At 43.5% G+C, this 27889-nt stretch overlaps 1 protein-coding gene across 3 annotated transcripts; it reads left to right on the forward strand.

The window, feature by feature from the left end:
• Positions 1-519: 519 nt before the first annotated feature.
• On the forward strand, positions 520-27172 carry VGLL2 (vestigial like family member 2). 3 transcript variants are annotated; one of them, XM_030195525.1, is made up of 4 exons: positions 520-811; positions 4426-4717; positions 7747-8256; positions 26025-27172. In XM_030195525.1, the coding sequence occupies exons 1-4, from the start codon at positions 731-733 to the stop codon at positions 26066-26068; spliced, it is 927 nt and encodes a 308-aa protein (XP_030051385.1). In that variant the 5' UTR covers positions 520-730; the 3' UTR covers positions 26069-27172. The 3 variants fall into 3 exon arrangements, with proteins under 3 accessions (XP_030051385.1, XP_030051386.1, XP_030051387.1); XM_030195526.1 differs by having other exon boundaries at positions 26231-27172; XM_030195527.1 differs by lacking the exon at positions 26025-27172 and adding an exon at positions 22763-22812.
• The last annotated feature ends 717 nt before the right edge of the window (positions 27173-27889 follow it).

The following is a 27889-nucleotide window of genomic DNA, read 5'->3' on the forward strand; positions in this document are numbered from 1 at the left end:
TCTGTACTTAAGAATCTGTAGCAATCCAGCTTGTTGTCTCCCCCCCCCCCACCCCAAAGCTGCAGATGTACTGATGTTCTAGAATATTACCAGTCCTGACTTTTCATAGGTAGGGTTGGTGCAGTATGAATTACTGGACTTGGTATAGTATAAAAAGAAGCCCAGTCCGCCCATTTCCAAAAGCGCATTGAACCGCACCGCGCGGGAGGAGGAGAAAGCATCTGCATAGGAAGAAAACGAGAGTACCATTGTCCTAGTGGTGTAGCAGCAGCAGGGAATACGAGGGAAGAGCACAGGCGCTCACCTTCTCGAGACCCGGGACAGCGCGAGCCCCTTCTACGCCTCGAGGGCGCCGCAGCTGTCACCAGCCAGGGCAGCTGGAACCCCCGCAGCCGGCGCGAGGCGCCTGCATACGTAGGCAAACACACCCTCGCCACCACTGGGCAACGTCACGACGCCCGTGCGTGCCTTTTAAAAAACCTCTTGCAGGATACCCGGGAGCTTGTTGCGCTCCAAACACGTTTCTTGGACTTTTCGTTGACAGGGACTGGAGGACACAGTGCAAGCGAGTTCATGTTTTACTGCGAATCTGCGCCAATCATATCACATCACTAATTAGGAAATTTAAAAAGAAAGAAAGAAACAGCAAGTCTCGCCTATGGAAGTATGACTGCAATTTGCTGATCAACATTTGATAAACAAAAACAATAAGCTTAAGCTGGCTTCAGCCATGAGCTGTTTGGATGTTATGTACCAAGTGTATGGTCCTCCCCAATCTTATTTTGCAGCCGCTTATAGCCCATATCATCAGGTATGTTATTACACTTATTATAAGGGAGGTGACAAGCGGAAGAGCTCTAGTCTGTTGCAGTTGCTATAGCGGGATAACTCGTATCGGAGGTTAAATAATTAGATCTAAATGGAAAGCAAGATGGAAACAAAGCCTTCAGAAAAGATGCTGGACGTAGAACAATGTGTTTCTGTTATCCTGAGGTTTCTTCTGCTCGTCCTATTATGTGGCATGAAAAAGTGAAAATGTGTATTTCTGCAGAAATGGATATAGAAACATCTGCTGGGAAATAATGCAGCTTTTATTAGCCTAACAACTCATCTTTTTATACAATGTTTTAACGCGTTAAATGGGTGTGTCAAAAGAAACTTTAAAAATCTCTACCTAGTTTACAGATTTTCTTTTCTTTCCAGAAATTCACACCTTTAAGCGTTATCCGTAGTAGCTGAGCGACTGCAAATAGCTGAAGACTGTCGAGTTCCGGAATTTTCACAGCTTTTCTGTAACAATTATTAGTACGAGCTGTAATGGACTGGCTTCCAGCTTGCTGGCGTTAATGCATCGGAGTACTTTCCTGTTAATGCGTTACGATCGTAAACTTGGGTGCAAAAAGTGACTGTATTGTCAAGGAGGTTCTGCTCCTTCCTAGCTGCTGGCAAAAATTTTAAAAAATGGAAGTAGACTGCTATCTCTTAATATCAAACCGAGAGAATAAAAATCGTTTAGGCTAATGCGCATTTATTTTTAATTTTCAATGGAACTCCTTTAAAGGCTGCGTCACTAAAATAAAGAAATAAAAATTATTGATATGCAATTCAGGAGATACAATTATCTACAGGTTGCCACATGATTTGCTGATCTGATGTTTTACTGTTCACCCCAGCAGATGATTTTGGGTGCTTTTGCGAGTTAGGAAATTTTTTTAACGAAATCCACCATCAGCCAGTTTCCTATGCACCCCATAGGAGCAGGTTCTGTTGGTGCCTGAGCACCACCAATATTGAGAAAATTCCTTGTATGTGTTCAGGGAAAGGCTATTTCCATTGAACTTAGCACCCCCCCCCCAATAATTTTGAAAAATTGGTTCCTATGATGCACCTTATACAGAAGTATGACAGGAAAAGTGAAAATACTCTATTTCTCGTCTAAAGATGTTTATATAGATTATTATTATTAACATTTGTATGGCGCTACCAGAAACAGAGAGACAGTCCCTGCTCGATAGAGCTTACAATCTAAAACTACAGACAGAAAAGACAATTAAGGGCGAGGAAAGTACTGGGTAGAAGGATAAATAATAAGGATAAATAGGTTCCATAGCCAGATCGTGAGGTTTATAAATGCTGTTATCCTATGAGCTGTCATTGGCAACCGTTGAGTTTCTTCTAACCCCCCCCCCCCCCCCCTCTTTACGTGAACCCGATTCCTGACATATTTTTGTTTTGTGAGGCTCTCACTTTACCAGGGGCTGCACCTGTTCGTTCGCCTTAAGCACTTTAGCAAGAGGGTTAAACGAAATGCAAAGCCCCAGCAGAGAAATCAAAGCTGGATGTTAATTATAGGACGTAAAGAATATGTAGTTACAGATTATTACTCGCCTTTTTCAGCAATGGTCTTTTTCACAGGATTCAGCTGTTCAGATGATGGTGGAAAAAAAATGTAGTGTACAGCGAGAGAGTCTAAAACTCGTCGTAGTAATCGTGACAAGTTCTCACGGAGTTATTATTTCACAGCAAAAGGACCGAGACGGGGGTGATGATATGATAGCTCGAAGAGAGATGTTTTCTTTGTTTTTATGTGGTCTGTCGCTCTCTTTTGTGCTAACAATTCCGATTATGGCACTAATAATCAGAGAAAAGAGCACTGCAAACCTCGATGAGGTTAAGGATAATTAAAATATTCGGTCTCACCCCTCCCCCACCGCCGCAGTGGATCACCTTCTTCTGTGCCTGGGTGCTTCAGAAAATATATATTATAGAGAAAAGATGTTTTCTCGTCCTGTCCTTTTCCTCTTACACTTTTTCCCATACGTGCTTCGCTTTCTTTTCGTTGTCCGGATCGATTGCGTTTGCAAAATCTTGTAAACGTTTTATCCAAAACCGGTCAGTGATTCCTGATGAAAAACTGTTGGGCTGCAGTGGCAACAGGTACCGACTTAACAGCAACAAAACGAGCGCTTGCTCAAATGGAAAGCCCACCCGACAAATAAAAAGTGTTTTCATGGAAATGATCCGGAGTGGATTTTGTTGCTGCTTTCCTTACAGATCTTATACACAATTTGAAACCATGTTTATGCATGTAAAATCATATCACTAGTGAAATTCAAATGTAACGATTGGAAATGCATATTTTATGTACATCGGAGAAGTTTTCATATAATAGAGATGGCCCACAAAAGATCGCTTTTATTAATAAAATATTTACTTTTAGTAATTTCAAACGAATCGTTGGAGGAAGAAAGTTGCAGAATTCGAATAGAGTTCTCCTATTTTCCAAACATTTCCTTCATCAGAACGGTGGGGGGGGGGGGGGGGGGGGGAGGGGGAAGTTTCTGAAAAGCGTTCAAGAGATTTCTTTCTTCCCTAATCAATAGAAATCAAACAAAATAAAACATGGAAAAGAAAATAAGATGATACCTTTTTTATTGGACATAACAATACATTTCTTGATTAGCTTTGGAAGGTTGCCCTTCTTCGTCAGATCGGAAATAAGCAAATGTGCTAGCTGACAGTGTATATAAGTGAAAACATTCAAGCATTACTATGATAGTCTGACAGGGTGGGAGGATGGGGGTGGGTAGGAGGTATGCATGGGGACATATTCTAACAGGATAGGTGTGGATAGGTGAGGGGAGGTCAAGAAATGTATTAAGTTATGTCCAATAAAAAAGGTATCATCTTATTTTCTTTTCCATGTTTTATTTGGTTTGATTTCTATTGATAACCTTAAGAGTGGACTAACACGGCTACCACACTCCTTTTCTTCCCTAATGAAATTGCAAAATTTCATGGCAGAAAAAAAAAAACTTTCGTCTTTCTGGGGTGAGGGGAGAGGAGGGGTAACGACTTTGTTTCCTGAATACAGTGTGATGAGTGAATGGTGTGGGTTAGGTTGCTGGTTCTTGTCTTCCAAATTACTGCCGACCTACCCCCCTCCTTGTACCCAGCCTTAGCCTCTCAACTCGCAAAAGTTAAAACAAATTTCTAAGCATTCCCTGAATGGGGGATGGAACTGCTCAGTGCCAATGAGAGAGACTTACATATGCATTCTGAAATTCATCCTTTCCACTGTCAGTGCATCTTCTCTTGGTGTATGCCAGCATTTTGTGTACATTTAACTTATAATATGATGTCACAGTGCAATAGGACATCCAGGGCGGTATGTTATATTGACTGGTCGATATCCGATGCAAGTAAGCACACCAAATGAAAACTGCCTGCACTGAATCGAGTTTAACTTTTGTTTGTTTGTTTTGAAATGAACAAAAACCACACCTTGCTGCATCCGCAAATGTCCAGTCTTCACGCAGTGTTTATAGCCCTGAGATGATATTTTGGCATAAAAGGTTGGATGGCATTGAGTCTGGCAGTGTGGCCTGCATTGACAAATTTTTCTTTTCCTTTTTGCTCTGACAGAAACTAGCCTTTTACTCAAAAATGCAGGAAGCTCCCGAGAGTGGCAGCAGCGGCAGCAGCAATTTCTCCAGCCATACCCCTGCCAGCATTAAGGAGGAGGACTGCAGCCCGGAGAAGGAAAGACCCCCCGAAGCTGAGTACATCAATTCCAGGTGTGTCTTGTTCACCTATTTTCAAGGGGACATCAGCTCGGTGGTGGATGAGCACTTCAGCAGGGCTCTGAGCCAGTCCAGCAACTACTCAGCCAGCAGCGCCAGCGCCAAAGCCTTGAGGAGCACCAGCTCCTGGCGAGGTGAGTTACCCAAGAAAGAATACAAACTAAAAAAGACAACATCTTATGATTAAAGCCAGTTTTCTTGGAAGCAATCTATTTATTGTCTTCAAAAAGAAATGAAGGTGGCTGCTTGTATTGTAATGATGTGGTCTTCTGGGCTCTGTTTTTATAAGAGCTTTTTCTTATTCTGTGCCAGTGAGTCATAAAATAGCCTAATTCCCATGACTTTCTCCTACATTATTTGTGAAAGGAAGACTTTTAAGGCTAGGCTATACTCAGTGCATTTTATTTTCTAGCGAAAAAGGTGCCGGCGCTCAAATGCTAGGCCACTCTTCAAGGCTGGGGTGATCGCTGAGGGGCCCACCCCACAATAGCCAGGCCCCCCTGCAACCAGTCACAGAATCTATGACAAGGCAGAATTGGTGTGTACAGCCTGAGCTCTTTTATTAAAACTTGGGTTCCATGGGTCAAGTTTAGCAGACAATAGAAAAAGTGCAGGTACTCAGTACCCCCAAGTATCCCCTCAAAAAATAAAGCCCTGGCTATACTACACATGAGCTACGAGGACTAGAACTACTTGTAATTGACCTTTCTCAAAATATGGGTTTATACCGGTTCCACTTTATTACTTACTCACTTCTACTGTAAATCCGTTAGGCCAAATTTTTTAGATGGGATGCAAGGATTTTCAAAAAACTACCTTTCCTTAATGATCTTAAAAACCTATGGAGTGACACTTAAGGGAGAACAGAATGTCAAGATTTTGCTGCATGCACTGAGAATAGCTGGCTTTTATTAATAGTTGGTTAGAATTAGATTATTGTGTTAATTGATAAGTGAGTAACTTGATTTGATTTTCCAAGGAATTGTCTCATTTATTCTTTCCCAAGCAGCCTGCTATGTATTTTTTTTTTTCTTTCATTTTGTTGGAGGGGAAGCTTGGCCACAAAAAAGCTGTCAAGCCTAAGGTACAGTTCTGGGAATATTTGTAAATTATCCAACCGCTGTATCAGTTTACATGGATCTGAGAGCTGAATATTTGTGGATTGGACAGGGAGACCACTGCACACTCAGTCAGTATGGGAACAATGTGTATTTCTGAGCTTAACACTGCACACGGAAAACTGTCAGATTAGCAGTTAAGAAGTTTCAGGCAGCTGGTTAGCATGTGTGTGTGGAGGGGGCGAACAGGTTGGAGAGGGTTAAACAGTAAAATCAGAGCATCAGATCATGTGGCAACCTAGAGATAATTGTATCTCCTTAATAGCATATCAATAATTTTGTGTCTGTGGTAACTTTAGGGGTCCTTTTACAATGCCATGGTAGAGTTATCACAGCATTGTCATGTGCCAATCCAGCACTACTGCTAGCCTACCGCAGGAGGGGGCAGTAGTGCCATCCCCAGCACGTGACAGAAAATATATATATATATTTTTAGCACCGGGGGCTTATCCAGTGGTAATCGGGCTTAACCGGGCTCTCCCTGGAAATGGCTGCATGGCAAGTGTGCACTTAAAAATAAATCAGAGCTTAAGAAGGAAATAAATTCTATCAAACCAACAACACCCCCCCCCCCCCCCTTCTTATTTGGAGATACTGTTTAAGCTTGCTTAGGAACTGAATACAGTCTCACTATGCTTAAAATAACGGAGGAAAAAGCCTCAACAGACTCCGATTATTACAGTCACAAAACTGCCATTTATTTAGGAGTACTAGCTCTCATCATTGGCATAAAAAACCTCCACATGGAACGTTTCTGCTTATTGATTTATTAATTTCTAGTAAAAAAAAAAAGGCCCGTTTCTGACACAAATGAAATGGGCGCTAGCAAGGTTTTCCCCAGCTCCCCTGCAGCCACCCATGTCCAGCAACCCTCCTCTCCCCCTGCAGCCACCCATGTCCAGTGACCCTCCTCTCTCCCCTGCCCCCCTCAAGCCACCCATGTCCAGTGACCCCCTGCCCCCCCTGCAGCCACCCATGTCCAGCGACCCTCCTCTGGACATGGATCAGCTGTGAGGCATGTTTCCACTCCACCCCAGGTTCTGAAGTTGACATCATAATGGCTACGGTGATGTGAGCCTGATCTACGGAGCCTAGCAGACCAACTCGGAATGAGCCACGGTCCCAGGCAGCAAGTCAGAACGTTGGAGGTGAGAATTATTAGATAGGATGAGGACACTTATCTTACCGTACTGCTCTCTTTAGTCCCCACAGCCAACTAAGGCCCAAGTTTCGAACTCTTCTTCACAGTCCGTGATGGACAAAGTTAATATGTTACGGCTACGAGGGCAAACCGGATAGCCTTAACATATTAACTTTGTCCATCATGGACCGTGAAGAAGAGTTCAAAACTTGGGCCTTAGTTGGCCGTGGGGACTAAAGAGAGCAGTACGACAAGATAAGTGTCCTAATAATTAATAAATCAATAAGCAGAAATGTTACATATGGAGGTTTTTTATGCAAATGATGAGAGCTAGTACTCCTAAATAAATGACAGTTTTGTGACTGTAATAATCGGAGTTCGTTGAGGCTTTTCCTCCGTTATTTTAAGCATAGTGAGACTGCATTCAGTTCCTATGCAAACTTAAACAGTATCTCTAAATAAGAAGTGTGCACTTAAGCCATTTCCTTTTTTTTTCCTTTTTTTGCCTTTTACCCGCTGCAGTAAAAGGGGCCTCGGCATGTGGCAAATCCACTGTTCTGATGCTACCGCAGGGCCCCTTGTACCACAGTCTGGTAAGAGGGGTCCTTAATTTTTTAGCATCCATAATTCATCTTCAGAGCTTTATGTGGTAAAATTGTTTCCAGCACGTAGTAAATAATTTGGGTTTCTATCTAAGAATTCCAAATAAAGGAATCTTTCACATAGCATTCTAATATACTTGTATATTATTGACATTTGGGATGGGTTGCAATGGTTATATTTGTACAATTGAGAGGATATTGAGGTTTAATGCTGGTGTTTGACTTCACATTGTTTGTAGTCAGAGACTGGGATTTACTGGAGAATGCTGATTTTATTTTCCTTTTTTTTTTTCTTTCCCCAGAGGACTCATTTCCTATGAGTCAGAGGAGCTTCCCTCCTTCTTTTTGGAACAGCACTTACCAGCCCTCTACAGTCACAGCCTCCCTGGGTAGTAGTTTGAGCAGCTCTCTCGGTGCTCCGCACGCAGAACTCCCTTTTGCGGCAGATCCTTACTCCGCAGCGTCTCTACACAGCCACCTGACGCAGCCTCCTGAGCCCTGGCATCATACACACCACCATCACCATCACCCGTATTCCCTAGGGGGAGCCATCAGTACACAGAGCTCAGCCTACCCTCGGCCCGGCATGCATGAAGTGTACGGTGCACACTTTGATCCTCGTTACAGCTCCTTGCTTGTCCCCACTTCAGTTCGACCCCACCGGCTCACCCCAGCCGCTGTTCCCACCTCAGCCAACCCACAGTGTGACCTTGGGAAAAGTGAGGCAGTCAGCTCTGCATGGACAACAGCTGGGCCTTTTCCTGGACCTGCTGGGGACATGGGGCAAAGCCTAGGCCTCAGTGTGGATGCAGGTAAGGAGAGGGAAAGAATTCCATTTCAAGCTATTCCAGGAGTTCAAATCCCACACTTTGCAAATAAAATCCAAAACTCAATGACCCAATAATGCCCCCCCCCCCCACACACCTGGAATCTATATATTGCGCCAAAAGTTGCATGCCAGATTTTGGGAATGTGCCCAAGACGCCCACACAACTGAATTGATTAATGAGCCCTTAATTTGCAATAATTGGGTTTTATCTACCAATTTTTGCAGTTAATTGGCTTTGATTGGCAGCTGTGTGTGCATCGCGCTGTGCACTATTCTATAAAAATCCAGTTCCACGTAGAATTATAGCATTAGGTTGATCCATGCCTAAGTTAGGTGCCAACATTTACACCTGCTTTTAGCAGGCGTGAGTCCCACACCCAACAGTTAGGCACAGATCTGCGCCTAAGCACAATTCTATAAAGCATGCACACCCTTTATAGAATCGTTGTTAGCACCAGTTTTTGGGGTGTGTGGAATTTTGAGCACCATTTACTGAATTCTCTTCTAAATGCCTAATGAAGAATGCTATATGCATTTTCTTAACTACACAGTGGAAAGCTTATCTGTTTCAAAGGGCATTCTTAGACTTTGGAAAATCCTGGCATTAGGGAGGGTGGGTCTAATTAGTTTCAAAAGTATGAAGCAGTTTAAATTCTGTACTTGAAGCTCCTCCCCCCCCCCCCCCCCCCCCCCCCCCAGGGCAAGCTCCAACCTGCTGGTACACTAATGGCTTCATTTTAATATTAGCTAAAGGAATATCAATAACATAATCTGAGAGGTAGAATATCTAGGGATGGGCTGTTATTTGTGATGAAATGTCATTTGCCGATAATATTATTTATTTATTTATTAGGATTTATTTACCGCCTTTTTGAAGGAATTCACTCAAGGCGGTGTACAGTAAGAATAAATCAAACATGAACAATAGGCAATTACAGCAGTAAAAGTATTCAAATAGTAATACAACTTATACTTATTTATTTATTTATTACATTTGTACCCCGTGCTTTCCCACTCAAAGCAGGTTCAATGCGGCTTACACAGTAATTGGGATTACAAAGTATTAGTGGAGAGAAATAAATTGAGTATTATCGGAGTAATAAAAGAAATAAGAATGAAGAAATGCAGGGATGAGGGGAGTAGGAGAAGTATGAGTAAGGGTAAGTGAGCAATTGGAGGGGTAGATGAGGCGGAGGGGGTTGGGCAAGAGTGAAGGGAGTAGAGCATAGTATACTCCTTACAATGTCAACACAATACATAATAGATACATTGTAATTGACAGAGTAGGGTATAATCCATTATCGCAAAGTGATGCATGTGGGTAAGAGGAACCCGAATTATAGCTACGTCTTGCAAGGTTCCGCGTTAGGAGTTACGGATCAAGAAAGGGATCTGGGTGTCGTCGTCGATGATACGCTGAAACCTTCTGCTCAGTGTGCTGCTGCGGCTAGGAAAGCGAATAGAATGTTGGGTGTTATTAGGAAGGGTATGGAGTCCAGGTGTGCGGATGTTATAATGCCGTTGTATCGCTCCATGGTGCGACCGCACCTGGAGTATTGTGTTCAGTACTGGTCTCCGTATCTCAAAAAAGATATAGTAGAATTGGAAAAGGTACAGCGAAGGGCGACGAAAATGATAGTGGGGATGGGACGACTTTCCTATGAAGAGAGGCTGAGAAGGCTAGGGCTTTTCAGCTTGGAGAAGAGACAGCTGAGGGGAGATATGATAGAAGTGTATAAAATAATGAGTGGAATGGATCGGGTGGATGTGAAGCGACTGTTCACGCTATCCAAAAATACTAGGACTAGAGGGCATGAGTTGAAGCTACAGTGTGGTAAATTTAAAACGAATCGGAGAAAATTTTTCTTCACCCAACGTGTAATTAGACTCTGGAATTCGTTGCCGGAGAACGTGGTACGGGCGGTTAGCTTGACGGAGTTTAAAAAGGGGTTAGATAGATTCCTAAAGGACAAGTCCATAGACCGCTATTAAATGGACTTGGAAAAATTCCGCATTTTTAGGTATAACTTGTCTGGAATGTTTTTACGTTTGGGGAGCGTGCCAGGTGCCCTTGACCTGGATTGGCCACTGTCGGTGACAGGATGCTGGGCTAGATGGACCTTTGGTCTTTCCCAGTATGGCACTACTTATGTACTTATGTACTTATAAGCAAAGATGGAACATATTGATAGGTAAGAGAGTAAGAAACTACTACTCAATTCTATAACACTATCAGATGTATGCAGCGCTGTACACATTATATGCAGGTACTTTCTCTGTCCCCAGAGGGCTCACAATCTAAGTTTTTTTACCTGGGGCAATGGAGGGTTAAATGACTTGCCCAGGTCACAAGGAACTGCAGTGGGAATGAAGCCCAGGTTGCTAGGATCAAAGCCTGCTGTGCTAACCATTAGGCTACTCAAGCTGCACATGAGGTCAGAGAGAGGGTGTCGGGGGCATGGCAGGGGCGGGGGCGTGGGTGTTCTTCTCACAGACACATCCACATTTTGGACAAGAAGGACATCCTCGACTGCCGTCGCCTCCCCTCCTTAGGAAGGAAATCGTGTGCAAATCAGTGAGCAGTTCATTTGCATGCAATTTCCTTCATGCGTGCCCGTTCCTTTCCGGATCGGTAAGGGAAGGGCTTTTTCCATTCAGTTAGTGGGACCACTGCACTACGAATGCTGGCTCCTCCCATGACCAAATGGCTTGGATTTGATCGTTTCTGAGATGGGCGTCCTCAGTTTCCATTATCGCCAAAAACCCGGGATGACCATCTCTAAGGTCGACCTAAATTTTATGATTTGGGCGTGCTCAACCATATTATCGAAACGAAAGATGGACGTCCATCTTGTTTCGATAATACAGGTTGCCCCGCCCCTTTTCAGGGCCGTCCTTAGAGATGGGCACCCCCGTTTGATTATCCCCCTCTCTGTTACCTACGAACCTTAATGCAATATAACTCTGTATTTCTCATTCCGGAAATGGCGATCGCCATTACGGAACAATGTAAGCCACAATGAGCCGGCAAATAGGTGGGAAAATGTGGGATACAAATGCAACAAATAAATAAACATATAGATAGGTAACAGAGTAGGAGGAGTTAGAAAATAAGGTGACTCTTCCTAAAGAGTGTGCACTATGGAGGGAATTCAGTGAATAGCACTGAAACTTGGCTGCTGGAAGAATTCATCACTAAGCGCTATTCTGCAAAGGGCACGCACCTTACACAGATGAGCATTTAGGGCTAGATTCTATATATGGTGCCTAAAAATTCTGTGCGGGAAAAAAAATATGCCTAAGCATATTCTGTAAAGTAGGCCTAAATTTTATAGAATAGGCTTAAATTTCCACACGGTACATAGAATTACACCAAGCACCTCTCCATGCGACCAAATGTAGTCATTTACACCACAATTTACTTGGCATAAACCCTACCTAAGTTAGGTGCAGAGCAGGTGTATTCTATAACAACGTGAATAGATTTTAGAAACGCCCATGCCCCACTCGTGGCCACACCCCGTTTTCAACTCTGCAACTTAGAATTTAGGTGTACCACATTACAGAATATACTCAGTGAGTTGTGCGCGTAAATCCTAATGCCAATTAGTGCAGAGAATTGCTTGTTAACATCTAATTGATAACACTGATTAGCTAGTTAAGGGGACCTTTTAGTAAGGCATGTAGGCACCTACGTGCATCCAATGATTGTCAATTTGGAAACTACCGCCCCGGGCAGTAATTCCATTTTTTGTGGGCATCTGATAAGTGCAGCAGAAAATATATTTTTTTATTTTCTACCACGTGGTGCTAACCGGGAGGTAATTGGCAGTGTACGCATGCTGACGATTACCATCTGGTTAACGCATGAGCAGAGGCGTAGCCAGACTTTGGCAGGAGGGGGGTCCAGAGCCCGAGGTGAGGGGGCACATTTTAGCCCCCCCCCCCCCCGGCACCACCGACACACCCCCCCCCCCCCCCGCCATTGCCGAACTCCCCTGCTGCCACCACCACCACCAACAACTTTGACCCCCCCCCTGCCGACGACCCTCTCGACCCCCCCCACCCCCAACCCTCCCCCGCCATCGCCTACCTTTGCTGGCGGGGGACCCCAACCCCCACCAGCCGAGGTCCTCTTCTTCCTTTGTTCTGTTTCTGAGTCTGACGTCCTGTACGCTGTGCGTCAGACTCAGAAACAGAACGAAGGAAGAAGAGGACCTCGGCTGGCGGGGGTTGGGGTCCCCCACCAGCAAAGGTAGGCGACGGCAGGTTGGCAGCAGGAGGGGGGTTGAGAGGGTCGTCGGCAGGGGCGTCCAGGGCCAAATCTACGGGAGCCCAGGCCTCCATGGCCCCACATAGCTACGCCCCTGCGCATAAGACTTTACCACTAAGTCAATGGGTGGCGGTAAGGTCTCAAGCCCAAAATGGAGACGCACCAATTTTTATTTTGCCGCACGTCCATTTTTGGCCAAAAAATGGCTTTTTTTTTGCAGGCGCGCTGAAGAATGGACCCATGCGTGGGAATACACGTGCCTACAACAGCATGGGCCATTTTTTGGTGCACCTTAGTAAAACGACCCCTAAACAATTAAGTTACTAGCATTGTTATAAGAATAAGCTTCAATTTCCATACAGAAATTAAAGTGCCATATATAGAATCCTGGGGTTAGCGCAGATCCCATGCCTAACTTTTGGGGTGCCAGGCTTATGCCTGCTGAAACCTGGTGTAAATGCTGGCACCCAAGTTAGACACAGATAGGCAGTATTCTGTGATTCCATATGCAACTTTTCGGAACACCCATGGCCACATCCCCTTGTGAGATACATTACATAAGAGTTAGGTATCATGCCTTATAGAATAGCACACATCCAGATGCACACACAAATTGCTGACAATTACGGATGGTTCAGAGCTCATTATCTAGTTTATTTGTGCGTGCAACTTTGGGCACCATATTTAGAATCCAGGGGTATGTGCAAGGAAGGTGCACTATTTCTGATTAGTGCAAGCATTCAAAAACCATCATGCATCCACAAGAGTGAATTCTTGTTGCACAAAGTGCAACTTGTTTAAAAAGTGTGAGCACTCGTACCAACCTGCGTTTCGGGGAAAAAATGACACAAAAATGTTCTGGCTGCCTATCCCTAATAGATTTCCAGTTATGTTGAATTTGCATTTTAGATTTGGGGTTTTTAAGACAGGGAGCAGATTTAAAATAAATTGGGGAAAGTGCTTTTTAAACAAGATACAGTTAGCCGTGGAATTTATTGCTGGTGCATGTGGTTGTGACACCTAACGCAGCTGGCTTTTAAAGGGATTTGGGCAAGTTCCTGGAGGAAAAACCCATAAGCAATTACTAGCTGAGGAGAGGTGGGGAAAGTCATCACACATCCCTAAGAGTGAGCGACAAGGAACAGATCCGCTCTTTGAGATCTGCCAGGTACCTGCTAGTGGCCCAGACTGACCACTGTTGGAGACGGGATGCCAGGCTCCATGGACCCAGTATGACATGTTATATGTTCTCATGTTCTTAATATTTTTGTTTATTTGGGATTTGCCCATCAATAACAGAATGTAAATGAAAATGCAAACAATTGATGGGAGAGAATGATCCAGGTGCAAAACTTCCCTTTTTAGCCGATGTTAGCATTCAGTTTCTGTCATACAACAGTTTAAAACAATGCTTATCAAACACTCTTTGGCCACAACCCCATTATCACAGCCACAGGAAACATGCAAACCACCCCCCCCCCCCCCCCCCCAGAAGCATGGGCCAATGACATTTTGTTGTACAGCCCACCCAGGTCAGGGCACACAGCACTAACATCATGATCTCATAAGGGATCGTGACCCACAGTTTGAGAAGCCCTGGTCTAAAGTGTTGTATGATAAATGTGGGTATCAGATTTTCAAAGAGAGAGATAGAATGCTTGCCAAATGATGCTATTATCATTTTAAGGCTCAAATAGAATCACAGATATCCTGCTATTGGAGTGCAGTAATTCTTCCCTATTTATTTTGTCTGACTTCACCTCCCATGACACATGCTTCACGATCAGAGAATCAGAAGTTTTGAAATCTTTCATGTAACTACAGTGGTATGTAACATATACGTGGAGGGGCATTTTTGACCGGGGACACCCATCTCTAATGGTGCCCATCTCCGAGGACGGCGCCGCGAAGGGGCGGGGCCATCCGTATTTTCAAACGAGATGGGCGTCCATCTTTTCTTTCGTTAATACGGTTGGGGGCGGCCAAATTTCAACATTTAGGTCAACATTAAAGATGGTCGGCCTAAATGCTGAGATCGCCGGATTTAGAGATGGGCGCCCTCGGTTTTTGCTGATAATGGAAAACGATGGCACCCATCTCAAAAACGAATAAATCCAAGGCATTTGGTCATGGGAGGGGCCAGGATTTGTAGTGCACTGGCCCCCCCTCACATGCCAGGGCACCAACCGGGCACCCTAGGGGGCACTACAGTGGACTTTGCAAATTGGTCCCAGGTGCATAGCTCCCTTACCTTGGGTGCTGAGCCCCCTAATCCCCCTCCCCAGAACCCACTATCCACAACTATACACCACTACCATAGCCCTAAGGGGTGAAGGGGGGCACCTTCATGTGGGTTTTGGATGGGTTTTGGAGGGCTCCCATTTTCCACCACGTGTAACAGGTGGGGGGGGATGGGCCTGGGTCCGCCTGCCTGAAGTCCACTGCACCCTGAGTATGACATTTGAGGCTGGCAAAAAATGTTTTTAAAGTTGTTTTTTTTTAGGGTGGGAGGGGGTTGGTGACCACTGGGGGAGTCAGGGGAGATGATTCCCGATTCCCTCCAGTGGTCATCTGGTCAGTTCGGGCACTTTTTTGGGACTTGGACTTGAAAAAAAAGGGACCAAATAAAGTGGACCAGATTCTTGCCAGGGACGCCCTTCTTTTTTCCATTATCGTGCGAAGCCGGCCATCTCAAAGCACGCCCCTGTCCCGCCTTCGCTACCCTACCGAAACACCCTCTTGAAGTTTGGCTGGCTCCACGATGGAAAGCAGTTGGCGCCAGCCAAAATCAGCTTTCAATTATACCGATTTGGCCGGCTTTAGGAGATCGTCGGCCATCTCCCAATTTGTGTCAGAAGATGGCCAGCGATCTCCTTCAAAAATAAGCTGGATAGTAACATAGTAAATGACGGCAAATAAAAGACCTGTATGGTCCATCCAATCTGCCCAACAAGATAAACTGATTTTACATGGTATGTGATACTTTATACCTGAGTTTGATTTGTCCTTGCCATTCTCAGGGCACAGACCGTAGAAGTCTGCCCAGCACTGTTCTTGAAGCTAACGTCGAAACCCCTTAAAATTTACACTCCAGCCCATCCATATCTATTCAGTAATGATCAGGGCATTTGTGTCTTGAAACATTGTAATACTCAACGTTAGCTTTATACTTGATACAGCATAGGAATCTAATATTCTGTAGTAGTTCTAAATGTGATCCAATTTCAGTGCTGTGACCCTACAGATTCACAGTTACCACGTCCAGTTAAAAAAATATATTTTTTTATTTTTGTTACATTTGTACCCCGCGCTTTCCCACTCATGGCAGGCTCAAAGGTCTAAAACAAATTTGGTTCTCAACCTTTCTTCTTTTGTGACACACCTGATAGATGTGTGACTCATGGAACACTACAATCTGTGTCTGAACAAAATAGAGCCCAAACATTTTATTACAGTTAAAAATAGTACAAGAGTAGTCTAAAATATTTGTAACAACATTTTCTGCTTTTATATAAACTATTATTGAAATCAATGCTATATATTTTTTTTTCTCACAAAAGTTTTAATGTTCACTTCATCAGTGAGAAATCTGGAATTGATGCTTACACACCAGGGGCGTAGCTAAGTGGGGCCACGGGGGCATGGGCCCCTGTAGATTTGGCCCTGGCCCCCACCGCTGCCGCCAACCCCTTCGACCCCCCCTCCCGCCAACCCTCCCCCGCCACTGCCGTCAGGTACCTTTGCTGGCTGGGGTCCCCAACCCCCGCCAGCCGAAGTCCTCTTCTCCGGTGCAGCCGCGTTGCTGATCTGCAAGGGCAGGCTTCTGTTTCTGTGAACCTGCCCTTGCAGATCAGCATCGCAGCTGCACCGGAGAAGAGGACTTCAGCTGGTGGGGGTTGGGGACCCCCACCAGCAAAGATACTTCACGGCAGTGGCTGGGGAGGGTTGGTGGCAGCGGGAAGAGGGGGTCGATAGGGTTGGCGCCGGGGGTCAAAGGTGGTGGCGGTGGGGGGGGCCAAAAATGGCGGCAGGGGGGTCAGCGGCACCGGGGGGGGCTAAAATGTGCCCCCTCACCTCAGCCTCTGGACCCCTCTCCCGTCGAAGTCTGGCTATGCCCCTGTTACACACAGTTTTTCAATATTGGGATTAACTGGTGGATAAATTCACACTTAACTGTCAACATTAACCCCCCATCCCCCCATTTACTAAGCTGTATGCTATTGCTGACACAGTCCATTCACTTTGAATGGGCTGTGTTGGCAATGTCACACGGTAGCTGCTAGCGTGGCTTAGTAAACATGGGTGGAAAGGTTTTTTTTTAACCATTTCTGGGGTCATACAAAGCAGTGCTAAGATATTTCCATTTACATAGAAACATACAACATAGAAAATGACAGATCAAGACCAAATATTCCATCCAGTCTGCCCAGTGGCATAGCCACGTGGGGCCAAGGGGGCCTGCCCCCTCCAATTTCTCTCTGGGCCACTGGTTGTCTGGCAGGGGTCCCCAACCCCCGCCAGCTGAAGACTTCGTCCAGCGTTGGTCTGCGGCGGTGCCGTTGCATTGCCTGCCCTGTTCTCTCTTCCCCTCATGTCGGGCACGCTCCTTTTAGTGAAATTGAGCATGCCATACAAAAAAACCATATATTCAAATGCTGTTTGTCACCTTGGTGACAGCAACACAAAATCCCTCCAGTGCAAATTGTTTTGTGAAGTAACACATACCCTTACAAATAAACTACTCAGAACCTATGTGGAAAACCTTTCATATCGTTAACTTTCATACACGAACAACAAGAACTGTATGTTTGAGAATGCAGCACTGCTTATATATACAGAGCATAAATACACCTTCTACTGGAAATGCCACACAAGTCAGACTCTTATAGATCCCCATGCAAAAACTATATGTCAGCAGAATCCTGCATCCCAGTCATAGGTCACAAAGAACACAGACCAACCCTCACCCATTACAGAATAAAGGAACAAAAATTAGAAATGGAAATCCTGAGAAAACACTGTCTCTGTGACCGTACAACATAGGAGAAGTAAAAATAGAACTGTATTTCTTCCTGTACTGAGCATAATACAAAGATGTAAGAAATGCACATTCTCAAAACTGATATTTTTTCTAAACACTAAAAACTAAAAATAAAATACTTTTTTAAAAATCTTTTCACCACTGTTCTGTGGGCAATTGTTTTGCTAATGGATGGTCCCAGTCTCTTTCCACTCTCCTTTTGTAGGTCTTTTCTAAATCTTTTTCCAAAGTTCCCTACATATGTATCTGACCTTGATCTTTCTCTTTAATTTTTTTCTGTATATTTTTCTTCTGTGCCTTTCTTTCCACTCCTGGCTAGACTTAATCTCTTTTCACTCCTTGTCTCCACCCTCTAATCCTTTATATCCTTCACCTACCTAAATTTTCATCTCTCTATTCTCACGCCTTCCTGGTCAATCCATTTCTTCCTCTGTCTCTCACTCCTTCCCAATTCTTCTTTGTCTCCTCTGTCTTTCACTCACCTCCTGGAGTCTCATTTCTAACCTGCTGTCCTCAACCATCTCCCCTCTTCTCATATACATTCGTCTGTCTCTTGTCCCCTCACCAGCCTCAATTATTTTTCTGTCACTCATCTCTCCTCTCTGGCCTCCAACCCTTTGTTACCTGCTTAGCTTCCCTTGTCTCACTTCACCTCCTTATCTAGCTCCCCTATTTCCATCTTCTATCATCTCTTCACAAATTCATTCCTTTCCTCTCTCTTACTCTTTCCCTAGGGCTTCCATAGAGAACGTGATATCATTACAGTTTTGTTGTCTACATCATCCAGATAGTTCCATAAAGAGACTGTGGGCTGACAATGACTGGTTTATAACTTTATAGCACAAGAACATAGGAGCCAGCTCTGTGGGTGCTTGAGCACCCCCAATATTGAGAAAATTCATTGTATCTGTCCAGGGAGGGGTTATTTCCACTGGGCTTAGCACCCCAATAATTTTGAAAAGTTGGCTCCAATGCAAGAGGACATGTAGTTTCACACCATCTCTCTACCTTTTTATTTTTGTCTCAAATACCCTAGCCTGACTAAAACATTTTTATGCATACCCCCACCCAGTTGCCTTGCCCCCACTATGGCAAAATCCCTAAATCCCTGCTTAATTTCTGTCCCAACTCTCACCATCCCCATTTCTAATTCGGTCACAAAGTCTCAATCAATCCCCACCTAACTTGTGAGTTTCTGCTCTCCCTCATTCCCAAGTTCCAATTTCAATCCCCAAAGCTATTTTTCTTTTTTTTTTTCTTTTTTTTTTGGGGGGGGGGGGATAGAGAAAGGGGAACTTGCCAAGCCTGAGGAGCCACTACTGTAGCAATACCATTTCACCATACTCATACCTTCTCTCTCATGGTACTCAGGCTCACTCCCTCCCTCCCTCCCTCCTTCCCTCCCTCCTTCCCTCTCTCCTTCTTGCTCTCTCTCTCTCTTTCCCTCCCCTTTCCACATTCCTCATCCCATCAGTCCTCCTTTTAATGCTAATGACCAGGGCCAAAGGGGAAGAAGCAGGACCCCACCTTTTTAGGCTAGGCTGGCAGCGATGATCATGGACTGGGGAGAGGCCAGGATGCAGTATTTCCAACCTGGGTGGGTGACATCAGTGATTGTAGCAGAAGCATAGGTAGGTGGGTGTTGATATCCAGTTTGAAAGTGGGAGAAGCAATTCTGTAGCATTTTCAATTTGGGTTGCTGGCATGAATGATCATTAAGGGAGGAGAGAAGCAGAATTAGGAAGTGGTTACTGTCATTTCAAGTGTCATTTCACGTATTTGTGACCTGGATTGGCCACTGTTGGAAACAGGATGCTGGGCTTGATGGGTCTTTGGTCTTTCCCAGTATGGCAATACTTATGTACTTATGACTCTCTGCTTTGTGTTCTCCTCAGTGTATAGACACATATGGTTAAAGAAAGCATGGGTTTGCTGTCAGATTTTTAGTGACACACCTTCCAGCTCTTGGTTACACACTAGTGTGTTTGACATTCTGGTTGAGAACCACTGGTCAAAACAGTCATGTTTCTTTCCTTCCTGTATGCTTTTGAAGCTTACAGGAGATGTGGTTTATATCTATAAACAGATTTCAATTGATGGCAATATGCCAGTGGTTCCCAGTCCTGGTCCTGGGGGCACCCCAGCCAGTCACGTTTTCAGTATATCCACAATGAATATTCATGAGATACATTTGCATGCAGTGGAGGCAGTGCATGCAAATCTCTCTCCTGAATATTCATTGTGGGTATCCTGAAAACCCAATGGGACTAGGTGTGCCCTGAGGACTGGGCTGGGAATGGCTGCAATATGCCGTTTAGCACTATTTTAAGGTTCTTCCACATCAGGACAAATTTGTTAGAGAATACTCACCTCTGAAATAAAAACAGTAGATTTTGGCTTCACATAGATCCATCTGGCAGCTGCTTACTCATATAATTCATAAAGGGCTTTTTACCTGCGGTCTGTAAGACCTTTGGTAATGGCATTAAGCAAGTATATAACAAGCAACTTCATGCAAGATAGGATTCAGTGAGGAAGTTGTGAAAATGCATGTGGTAGGTAGTGCAAAATAGCAGTGGTGTGTATACAAGGTGCTAAAAGTAGCACTGTGGAGAAAGGAGACACCAATTAATGATATGCATTGCACTATTTTAAAAGTGTTAGTGGTATACTGGTAATGGTCTTAGAGTACAGATTTATGATCTGCAACCAATAACCAGCCTACAACATGCTCCAGATAGTCTTGTATAGCAATCTTCAAATTTTGCAAGCAACGTTTTCAACGTTGAAAACTCTTATTTTGTTTGAGACGTGATCATGGGTTTTTCCTTTTGTAAAAATGTCATTGTCCATAGGATGACCGCATGGACCCATTCTCAATTGCAAGCATGGAGGTGCGGTCTTGCCTTTCTCGGGAAATGTAATAGGGCAATCAGAACTACAAGTCTCTGTATTCATTAAGCTAAACTCAGGGCTATTGTACCTTGTCCTCCCTGGATATGGAGGTACATCGTTGTACTAATTAAAAACCCCGTTCTGCATTATCTTTCATTTTGCAGGTTAGATGTGAAGCTTCCAAATAAGGTGCATTTGCTAGAGTCACAGTTAATGCCCGCTTATAAAATAGACCATATTTTGCACTAAATGGATAAACAACAGCATTTATTTAATTGCAATCATGCTCTAGGCTGGTGCCATCACATTGTTAGGAGGCGTCAGATTGCTTTTAGGACAGAGAGTGAAGATAGCAATCTCTTGAAAACAAATTTTCTTCAAACTAGTGCAACGAAAATATAAAAGAACTGGAAAAGAAATCACACCTGTGGCATAGATAATGAGTTAATTATTTCTAGGGGGCATGGCTGGTATGAAAGTTTGAATCTGTTCCTTAAGATTCTTTTTTAATTTCTTTTGACTTAGACTCACAATAGGAGAAGTCACTTACATTAACCGAGAGCTTTAATATATCACAGTTAGAGACCTATGCAATAAAAGTTGCACAAACCAAATTTTAGCACGAGGGGCCCTTTTACTAAGGCACGTACAAGTCTGCCCCATTTTTTATGTGTATTCAAAGCATGCGGTAGAAATTTTCTACTATGTGGCGCCTACCCGGTGTTACTCGGGAGTGTACTCCAGGGGCGTAGCTATGTGGGGCCATGGAGGCCTGGGCCCCCATGGATTTGGCCCTGGACCCCCCTGCCGATGACCCTCTCGACCCCCCCTCCTGCCACCAACCCGCTGTCAACCCACCATCTGCTACCTTTGCTGGCGGAGGACCTCGGCTGGCGGGGGTTGGGGTCCCCCGCTAGCAAAGGTAGGCGACAACGGGGGAGGGTTGGCAGTGGGAGGGGGGTTGAGAGGGTCGTCGGCAGGGGGGTCAAAGTTGTTGTTGGTGGTAGTGGTGGTGGCGGCGGGGGGGGTCAGCAATGGCGGGGGGGGCTAAAATGTGCCCCCTCACCTTGGGCTCTCTACCTCCCTCCCGCCGAAGTCTGGCTATGCCCCTGGTGTACTCATGCTGACGATTACCGCCTGGTTAACGCATGAGACCTTACTGCTATGTCAATGGGTGGCGGTAAGGTCTCATGCTGAAAATGGATGCGCACTGGTTAAATTTTGCCACACATCCATTTTTGGCCACAAAAAAAAACAGCCTTGTTTGCAGGCGTGCTGAAAAATGGACCTGCGATCATAGAAAACATGCGCCTACACCAGCACAGGCCATTTTTCAGCATGCCTTAGTAAAAGGTCCCTGAATGAATATCTTGAAAAAAGATTTGATGTGCTCATGGTAAAAACTGTCTAAAGTAGCATTTCCAGGTCTTCGTGCACTGAAGCCTGAAGATTCATTGGCTAAAGATTGTGAGCATGTTACTTGCTGCAGGCAAGAGAAATAGCATCAGCCCTAAACTGAGCATGCTCAGCTGTCATTCCTCTTCACTCTTCCTACTGGCTTCCAAGGGATATACAAGTAAACCTGACATGTAATTGACTAGTTAATAGGGCCCCCACCAAATATAGAAAAAAAATGTCACAGGTCAGAATGACAGAGGAGGCACACTAACACACACGTTTGAGAAATGCAAAGCTAAATCTGCCTTTACACAAGATATATGTATTTTTAAGCAGGAGAGTAGCCAGCTTTCAATTTTTGGGAGACCCAGGGATGGTCTGGGGAACAAATGTATTTCCTCTCTTCTCTGCTTCCCCCCCCCCCCCCCCCAACTACCCCAGTGCTGCCTCAGCAGCGAAGAAGTTGGCAGCCTCCTTTCCAGCTGCTAACATCACCACTCCTCACACATGCTCTGCTTGCGCATGAACTGAGCATGTACAGCATGGGCAGCTGGAAAGGAGGCTGCTGACTTCGCTGCTGAGGCAGCACTGGCGCAGCTCAGATAGTGGATCTCATTGGTTGGTGTTGATTGTGCATCCTCGCCAGCCATTCAACAGATACTCCAGTTGTGGAGAAGGCTTGAGTCAAAAGTGGGGAGCCCATGTCCCCAAGGTGTCCTATGGCTATGCCACTGCTTCCCAGCAACATATGATCAGATTGCAAAGATCCTTGCTGTCAGTGACATTGCTGCTGTGGCATCCCAAGCCAGAATCGCATTCCCTGTTTAATTTGCTATGTAGTTAATGGGAAACTTTTTTTTTCCATTTTGGGGGCCTTGTCAGAAACAGTGCAGACTCTGAAGAGTGCACAGTATTTTTGATACAGAACAAAAAAAAATGTGGATGGAGGGTGGGTTTCCTGTCATTTCAAATGAATGCAGTCAAACAAAAGAGTGGAAGACAGCATAAGAAAGCAGCAGGATTGCCAATGGCTCAATTTATTCTTCGAATCCGATATGTAGAGTACGCTGACAAAATATATCTACAGTTTATTCTTCAAATACAATATTCAGGATGCGCTGTCAAGTAATACCCAACATGGGCCATGTTTCAGTGTGCAAGCCTTCATCAGGGGTCCACATAAATAAATATGACAAAATATAAAATGACACATGATAACATAAAATATTATAAACAAATATACCACACCATAGCGGATGGGTGACACGGTAAGTGGAAAAGTAATTTTAAAGTGTCAAACCAATACGTAGTGAAAATATGAAATTATAAAAGCGCAAAAGTGTCTGGAGAAAGGGAATATCAAAATGAACAGAGCATTAATAAAGTCATAAAAAAGTAATTATATACAGACACTTTTGCATGTTTATAGTTTCATATTTTCACTACATATTGGTTTGACACATTAACTTTACTTTTCCACTTCTACTTACCATATCTCACCCATCCACTATGATGTAGCATATTTGTTTATAATATTTTATATTATCATGTATAATTTTATATTTTGTCATATTTATTTATGAGGACCCCTGATGAAGGCCTGCACGCTGAAACATGGCACGTGTTTGGTATTACCTGTCAGCGTATATTGTATTTGAAGAATAAACTGTGGATATATTTTGTCAGTGTACTCTACATATTAGTTTTGAAGAATAAATTGAGCCATTGGCTATCCTGGTTCTTTCTTATGGTGTCTTTGATTCTTTTGTTTGACTGCTGACTGTTTGTGAAAGATTTGTTTTCTTGTTTTTGCTTTTTTTTTTATTTCAAATGAATGCAATCCCTTGTTTTTACAGTCATTTGGGAACTAGTGTTTTGCCTTCAGTGCAGCTGTTCCTTGCTTCTCCCCAGAAGCTGCCACCCTGGGTGTCTGCCTAGTTTGGTTAAGCCAGCCCTAGGTTTGACATAAAGATGATGCTCTCATAAAGAACAATTTGCTTGATAAAAAACACACACAAAAAAAAGACCCCTTCCTCAGAATGAGCACAATTAGCAAAACAGATGCCAAGATACCCAGATCCAGGCTGGAGATTATTTTGGCCAGACCTGGTTTTGAACTTTCATCCCAAAGCAGTGTGGGATTTGTAGTGTTTGATCCTGCCTATTGAAATCAGTGCTGTAAGTCCCATAATGCTCCAGGATGGGGTGGTCAAAAATCCAGGACTGTCCCCAAACCTCCAGCCTGGAACTGGGTAACTTGGCATCTCTGTAAGTGAATCATGATGTTCTGGACCCAGGAGGGGAATGTTAGCTTCAGAAAGCTGGTAAAGAAATGTATTAAAAGTCACTGTCTTTTATAGGTATTTTAAAATATGTAACCTTTTTTTCCCCATGCTTTCAAGTGAACTAATGTTATAGCTGTGCTTCTTTATTCCCTGCTTGAGAACCAGGGCTGCATGTATGTATGTCATTTTAGTGTTATTTTTCCATTTAAAAATTATAACAAGAGTTTAAAAATAATTTATATAACCAGCTTAATAGCAAGACTATCTGTATTGGAGAAAGCACCTTGGGGCTTTTGTATATTTGGTCTAGATATACTAAAATGGACTAGAGAAGGACAGGGTCCTTTCTCCACCCAATCAGTGCTTAAAATGAAACCTCTGGTAAATAAATCCTGCTAATGAGTGTTCCCTGTGCTACAGCAGTAGCACCTTTTAATAAATCTAGCAACTAGTTTCTGTATTAGAAACAAAATAGTATCTTATCCTTTTAGAAATAGGTGACACAATTGGATCTCCTGATGCTGGCCCCATAAATAACAGGACACCAGACCCAGCTGTATCAAAATAGCACTTAAACAGAGGTGCCTGCATTTAATTTACAGGTCAGCTTGTAAATAGCAGGTGTGACTATTTTAAGTGTGAGGTGGGTTCAGACGGCCTTGTGCTTGCATCGGTCCCTCCCTTTTTCTGGATTTTATTTGTCTTCTTTCTGGGTTTTTTTTAAATTGTATTTCTTAATTCCCTTATCTTTGAAAGAAAATAGTTATCAATTATTCTATTACAGTAACAGTTCGTTGCTTTGAATGATCTGTGCCGAAGTAGCTTTACCTTAGTGATATTCATTTCCAATTCTTAAGGGCTGCAGAAGGCTTGGATGTTAAGAATATCCAGGATCAGCATGCACATTCATTGGCGGTATACTGAAAACTCAATCTGTTTGGGGAGTTTTATGCCTTGCTGATTGTCTAAAATAAATAAAAATGAACTAAGCTTGCCTACATAGGAGATGAATTATATGGATAGATTTCTGTGCCTAAATTGCAGAACAATGCTGAGCCTTCTGCTAGAATTTATGTATGCATAACTGCTACCCTGTTATAGAATGAGGAGGTATATGTATAATGCTAGATATTTGAAATAATTTAAGTGCCTTTTCAATATTGGGAGTAGATATTTTATACAGTAGTGGTTCAAGGTGAGTTACATTCAGGTGCAGTAGGTGTTACCTTCTCTCTATTGGGCTTACAACTTAGCATTAAGAAATGGGCTTAGCACGTTGTAACACAGGACTTTCCCATTCACTTACTTCCGGATTCTATATAGTGTGCCTAGAGATCCACGCCAAAATCCAGGCATATTCTATAACAATGCGCATAACTCAGAAGCTTAGCCGAGATTGCGTGGCAGAGCCGGTGGGAGGAGGCGGGGCTGGTGGTTGGGAGGCGGGGCTAGTGTTGGGCGGACTTCTACGGTCTGTGCCCTGAAAATGGCAGATACAAATCAAGGTAAGGTATAAACAAAAAGTAGCACATATGAGTTTATCTTGTTGGGCAGACTGGATGGACCCTACAGGTCTTTTTCTGTTGTCATCTACTATGTTACTATGTAGGTATATCATTCATCTCCTACATTTTAAAGACAATCCTGGTTCCATATGTATAGGCAGCCTTGTTTCTAAACTGGGACTACTATTTAGTTTTAACTTTTAATTTGCTCTGGATTTAATTCATCCTTCAAGTTTCTCTGCATTAATTGCTTTTCTGTATCTTGCAAGCAAGCTGTGTTTGTTTACTTGGCCCTGTCCTTTAAACATTTTATGCCTTTTCTCTTTTTTCCTGTTTTTTTTTTTTCATTCCCAGGTTTGCAACCTCAGGATAAAGGCAAGGATCTATACTGGTTTTAGACCTGTCCTTCATCGTCTTCCTCCTCTTTCCCCCACCCCTCCACGGGCTGCCCTTGTAGACTTCTCTCTCTCTGTCTCTCTCTACCTTGTAAAATTGGTGACATTCAGACTCAGAGCTGAAATCGAGTTGGGTTTGTAATAGCTTCTGATCTTGGTTTTCAGCTCGTCGTTATTCCTTCTGTGGTGGACCCATCCTGAGCTGACCTGGTAACAAAAAAAATGGTCTCAAGCCCCTTTACCTCTTTCAGACCAGAAACAGCAAGGGCCAAAATCAATGTCACGAGGGGCAAGGGACAACTAAGAAAAGCAAGTGAGACTTCGAACTACTGGTATTTTAAGAAGAGAAAAACTTTTATTTTTCATTTGAGCTGACATCGAACAACAGTGTTGATTATTCTTTATTTTTTATTATTTGTGTTGTTGTTATTCTTATTTAAATGAAATTTCTGAGATCGTCTAATAAAATCACATGTCAGAGGGCGCAGGAAATACAGCTGTTTCCGGACGTGAAAAAGCCTTCTCAGGAAAAACAAACAAAAGATGTTTTTTTTTTCTGGTGTTGTGAATATTATGCCTATTTGATGATGATGATTTCGTGCAAGCAGTGTGGTGGCGCCTACCCTTTTCAACTTTACAACTGGATTTGTATGCTTTTCTTTCAAAGACTTCTTTAAAAAAAAAAAATCTTTGGACTATTAAAAGTTGAAAACTACAAGCATTGTTTTTGCCTTGTTATGAGCAGCAAATGGCTATCTGAGGCCACCTGCCCTGGGCTCCCAGAAATGCAGCTGTTACAAGGACAACTGTTCAGCTCCAAGGTGGCACTTCTTATTTGTGGATTTTTTTTTTTTTTTTGTTAAACTAAGGAACATTTTATGATGAAAGAAGAAACCCTTCAGCAAACCGAGAACCTTCATGAGGGACAACTGCACAGCAGCAGAGCGAAAGGGAATCCCCATGGCGTAACTGTATGGACAACTGAGCTGGCTTGTCTGCACGTTGATCTTTCGCCTGTCCATCCCTTACACTACTTCTTTCAGGAAAATAATAAGAGACTTGTATAATTGTAGGGAAAAAAAATCTGCATTAAACGTCTTATTTTTATTCGCCTTGTGTTTTCTTCAAATTTGAATTTACAACCGAATATTGCAAAGAATTGCTGTGGCTAGACAACAAGGGAAATAGATCATGTGTAGCAAAATATTTAGGGGGATCTTTAGAGTAGAACATGTTATCTGCAACAAGGCCGAAAGGAACAAGGGGGTCTTTTACTAAAGATTAGCTCAAGTTAACTGCAGCAGGGCCAAAAGGAGTAAAATAGGCCCTGCTGCAGATAACTCAAGCTAATCTTACCTTGCCCATCTTACCTATCCACAAATAAATGACCACCTCTTTACTTACTATATTACAGCTGCACCTATTCTATATCACTTTGTTAACCTGATTTACTATGTACGCCGCGTTGAACCTGCTAATGAGTGGGAAAGTGCGGGGTATAAATGTTACAAATAAATAAATAAAAGACCCCCATTAGGGGTCCTGTGGTGCATAACATGCGTTAACCTTTGTTAAAACAGCCCCTTAATGTAGAGGTGCAATATGAATGTATAAGAATATGTAATGAAAACGAGTGAAATTATTATGGTCAGGCAGGGTTTTGCCATTATTTTATAGGCACATAGTTTTTCTAAATGCAAACTTGCTAAACTTGTAATAGTGGTAGATAGGTGGAACGAATAATGTCGATTCTAAAATGCTTTAACTTTCCCCTGACAAGACCATGAGCAGTTTTCTATTTGCATCAGGCTTGAATGTTGGAAG

The sequence above is a fragment of the Microcaecilia unicolor genome, chromosome 3, assembly GCF_901765095.1.
Source record: "Microcaecilia unicolor chromosome 3, aMicUni1.1, whole genome shotgun sequence".
Lineage (NCBI taxonomy): Eukaryota > Metazoa > Chordata > Amphibia > Gymnophiona > Siphonopidae > Microcaecilia > Microcaecilia unicolor.

Excerpts from the sequence above, each read along its gene's own strand:
- VGLL2 (XM_030195525.1), top strand. The coding sequence starts at position 731 with ATGAGCTGTTTGGATGTTATGTACCAAGTGTATGGTCCTCCCCAATCT. Across the intron at positions 4,718-7,746 it reads GAGCACCAGCTCCTGGCGAG|AGGACTCATTTCCTATGAGT; the intron begins GTGAGTTACCCA and ends TTCTTTCCCCAG. Across the intron at positions 8,257-26,024 it reads AGGCCTCAGTGTGGATGCAG|GTTTGCAACCTCAGGATAAA; the intron begins GTAAGGAGAGGG and ends TTTCATTCCCAG.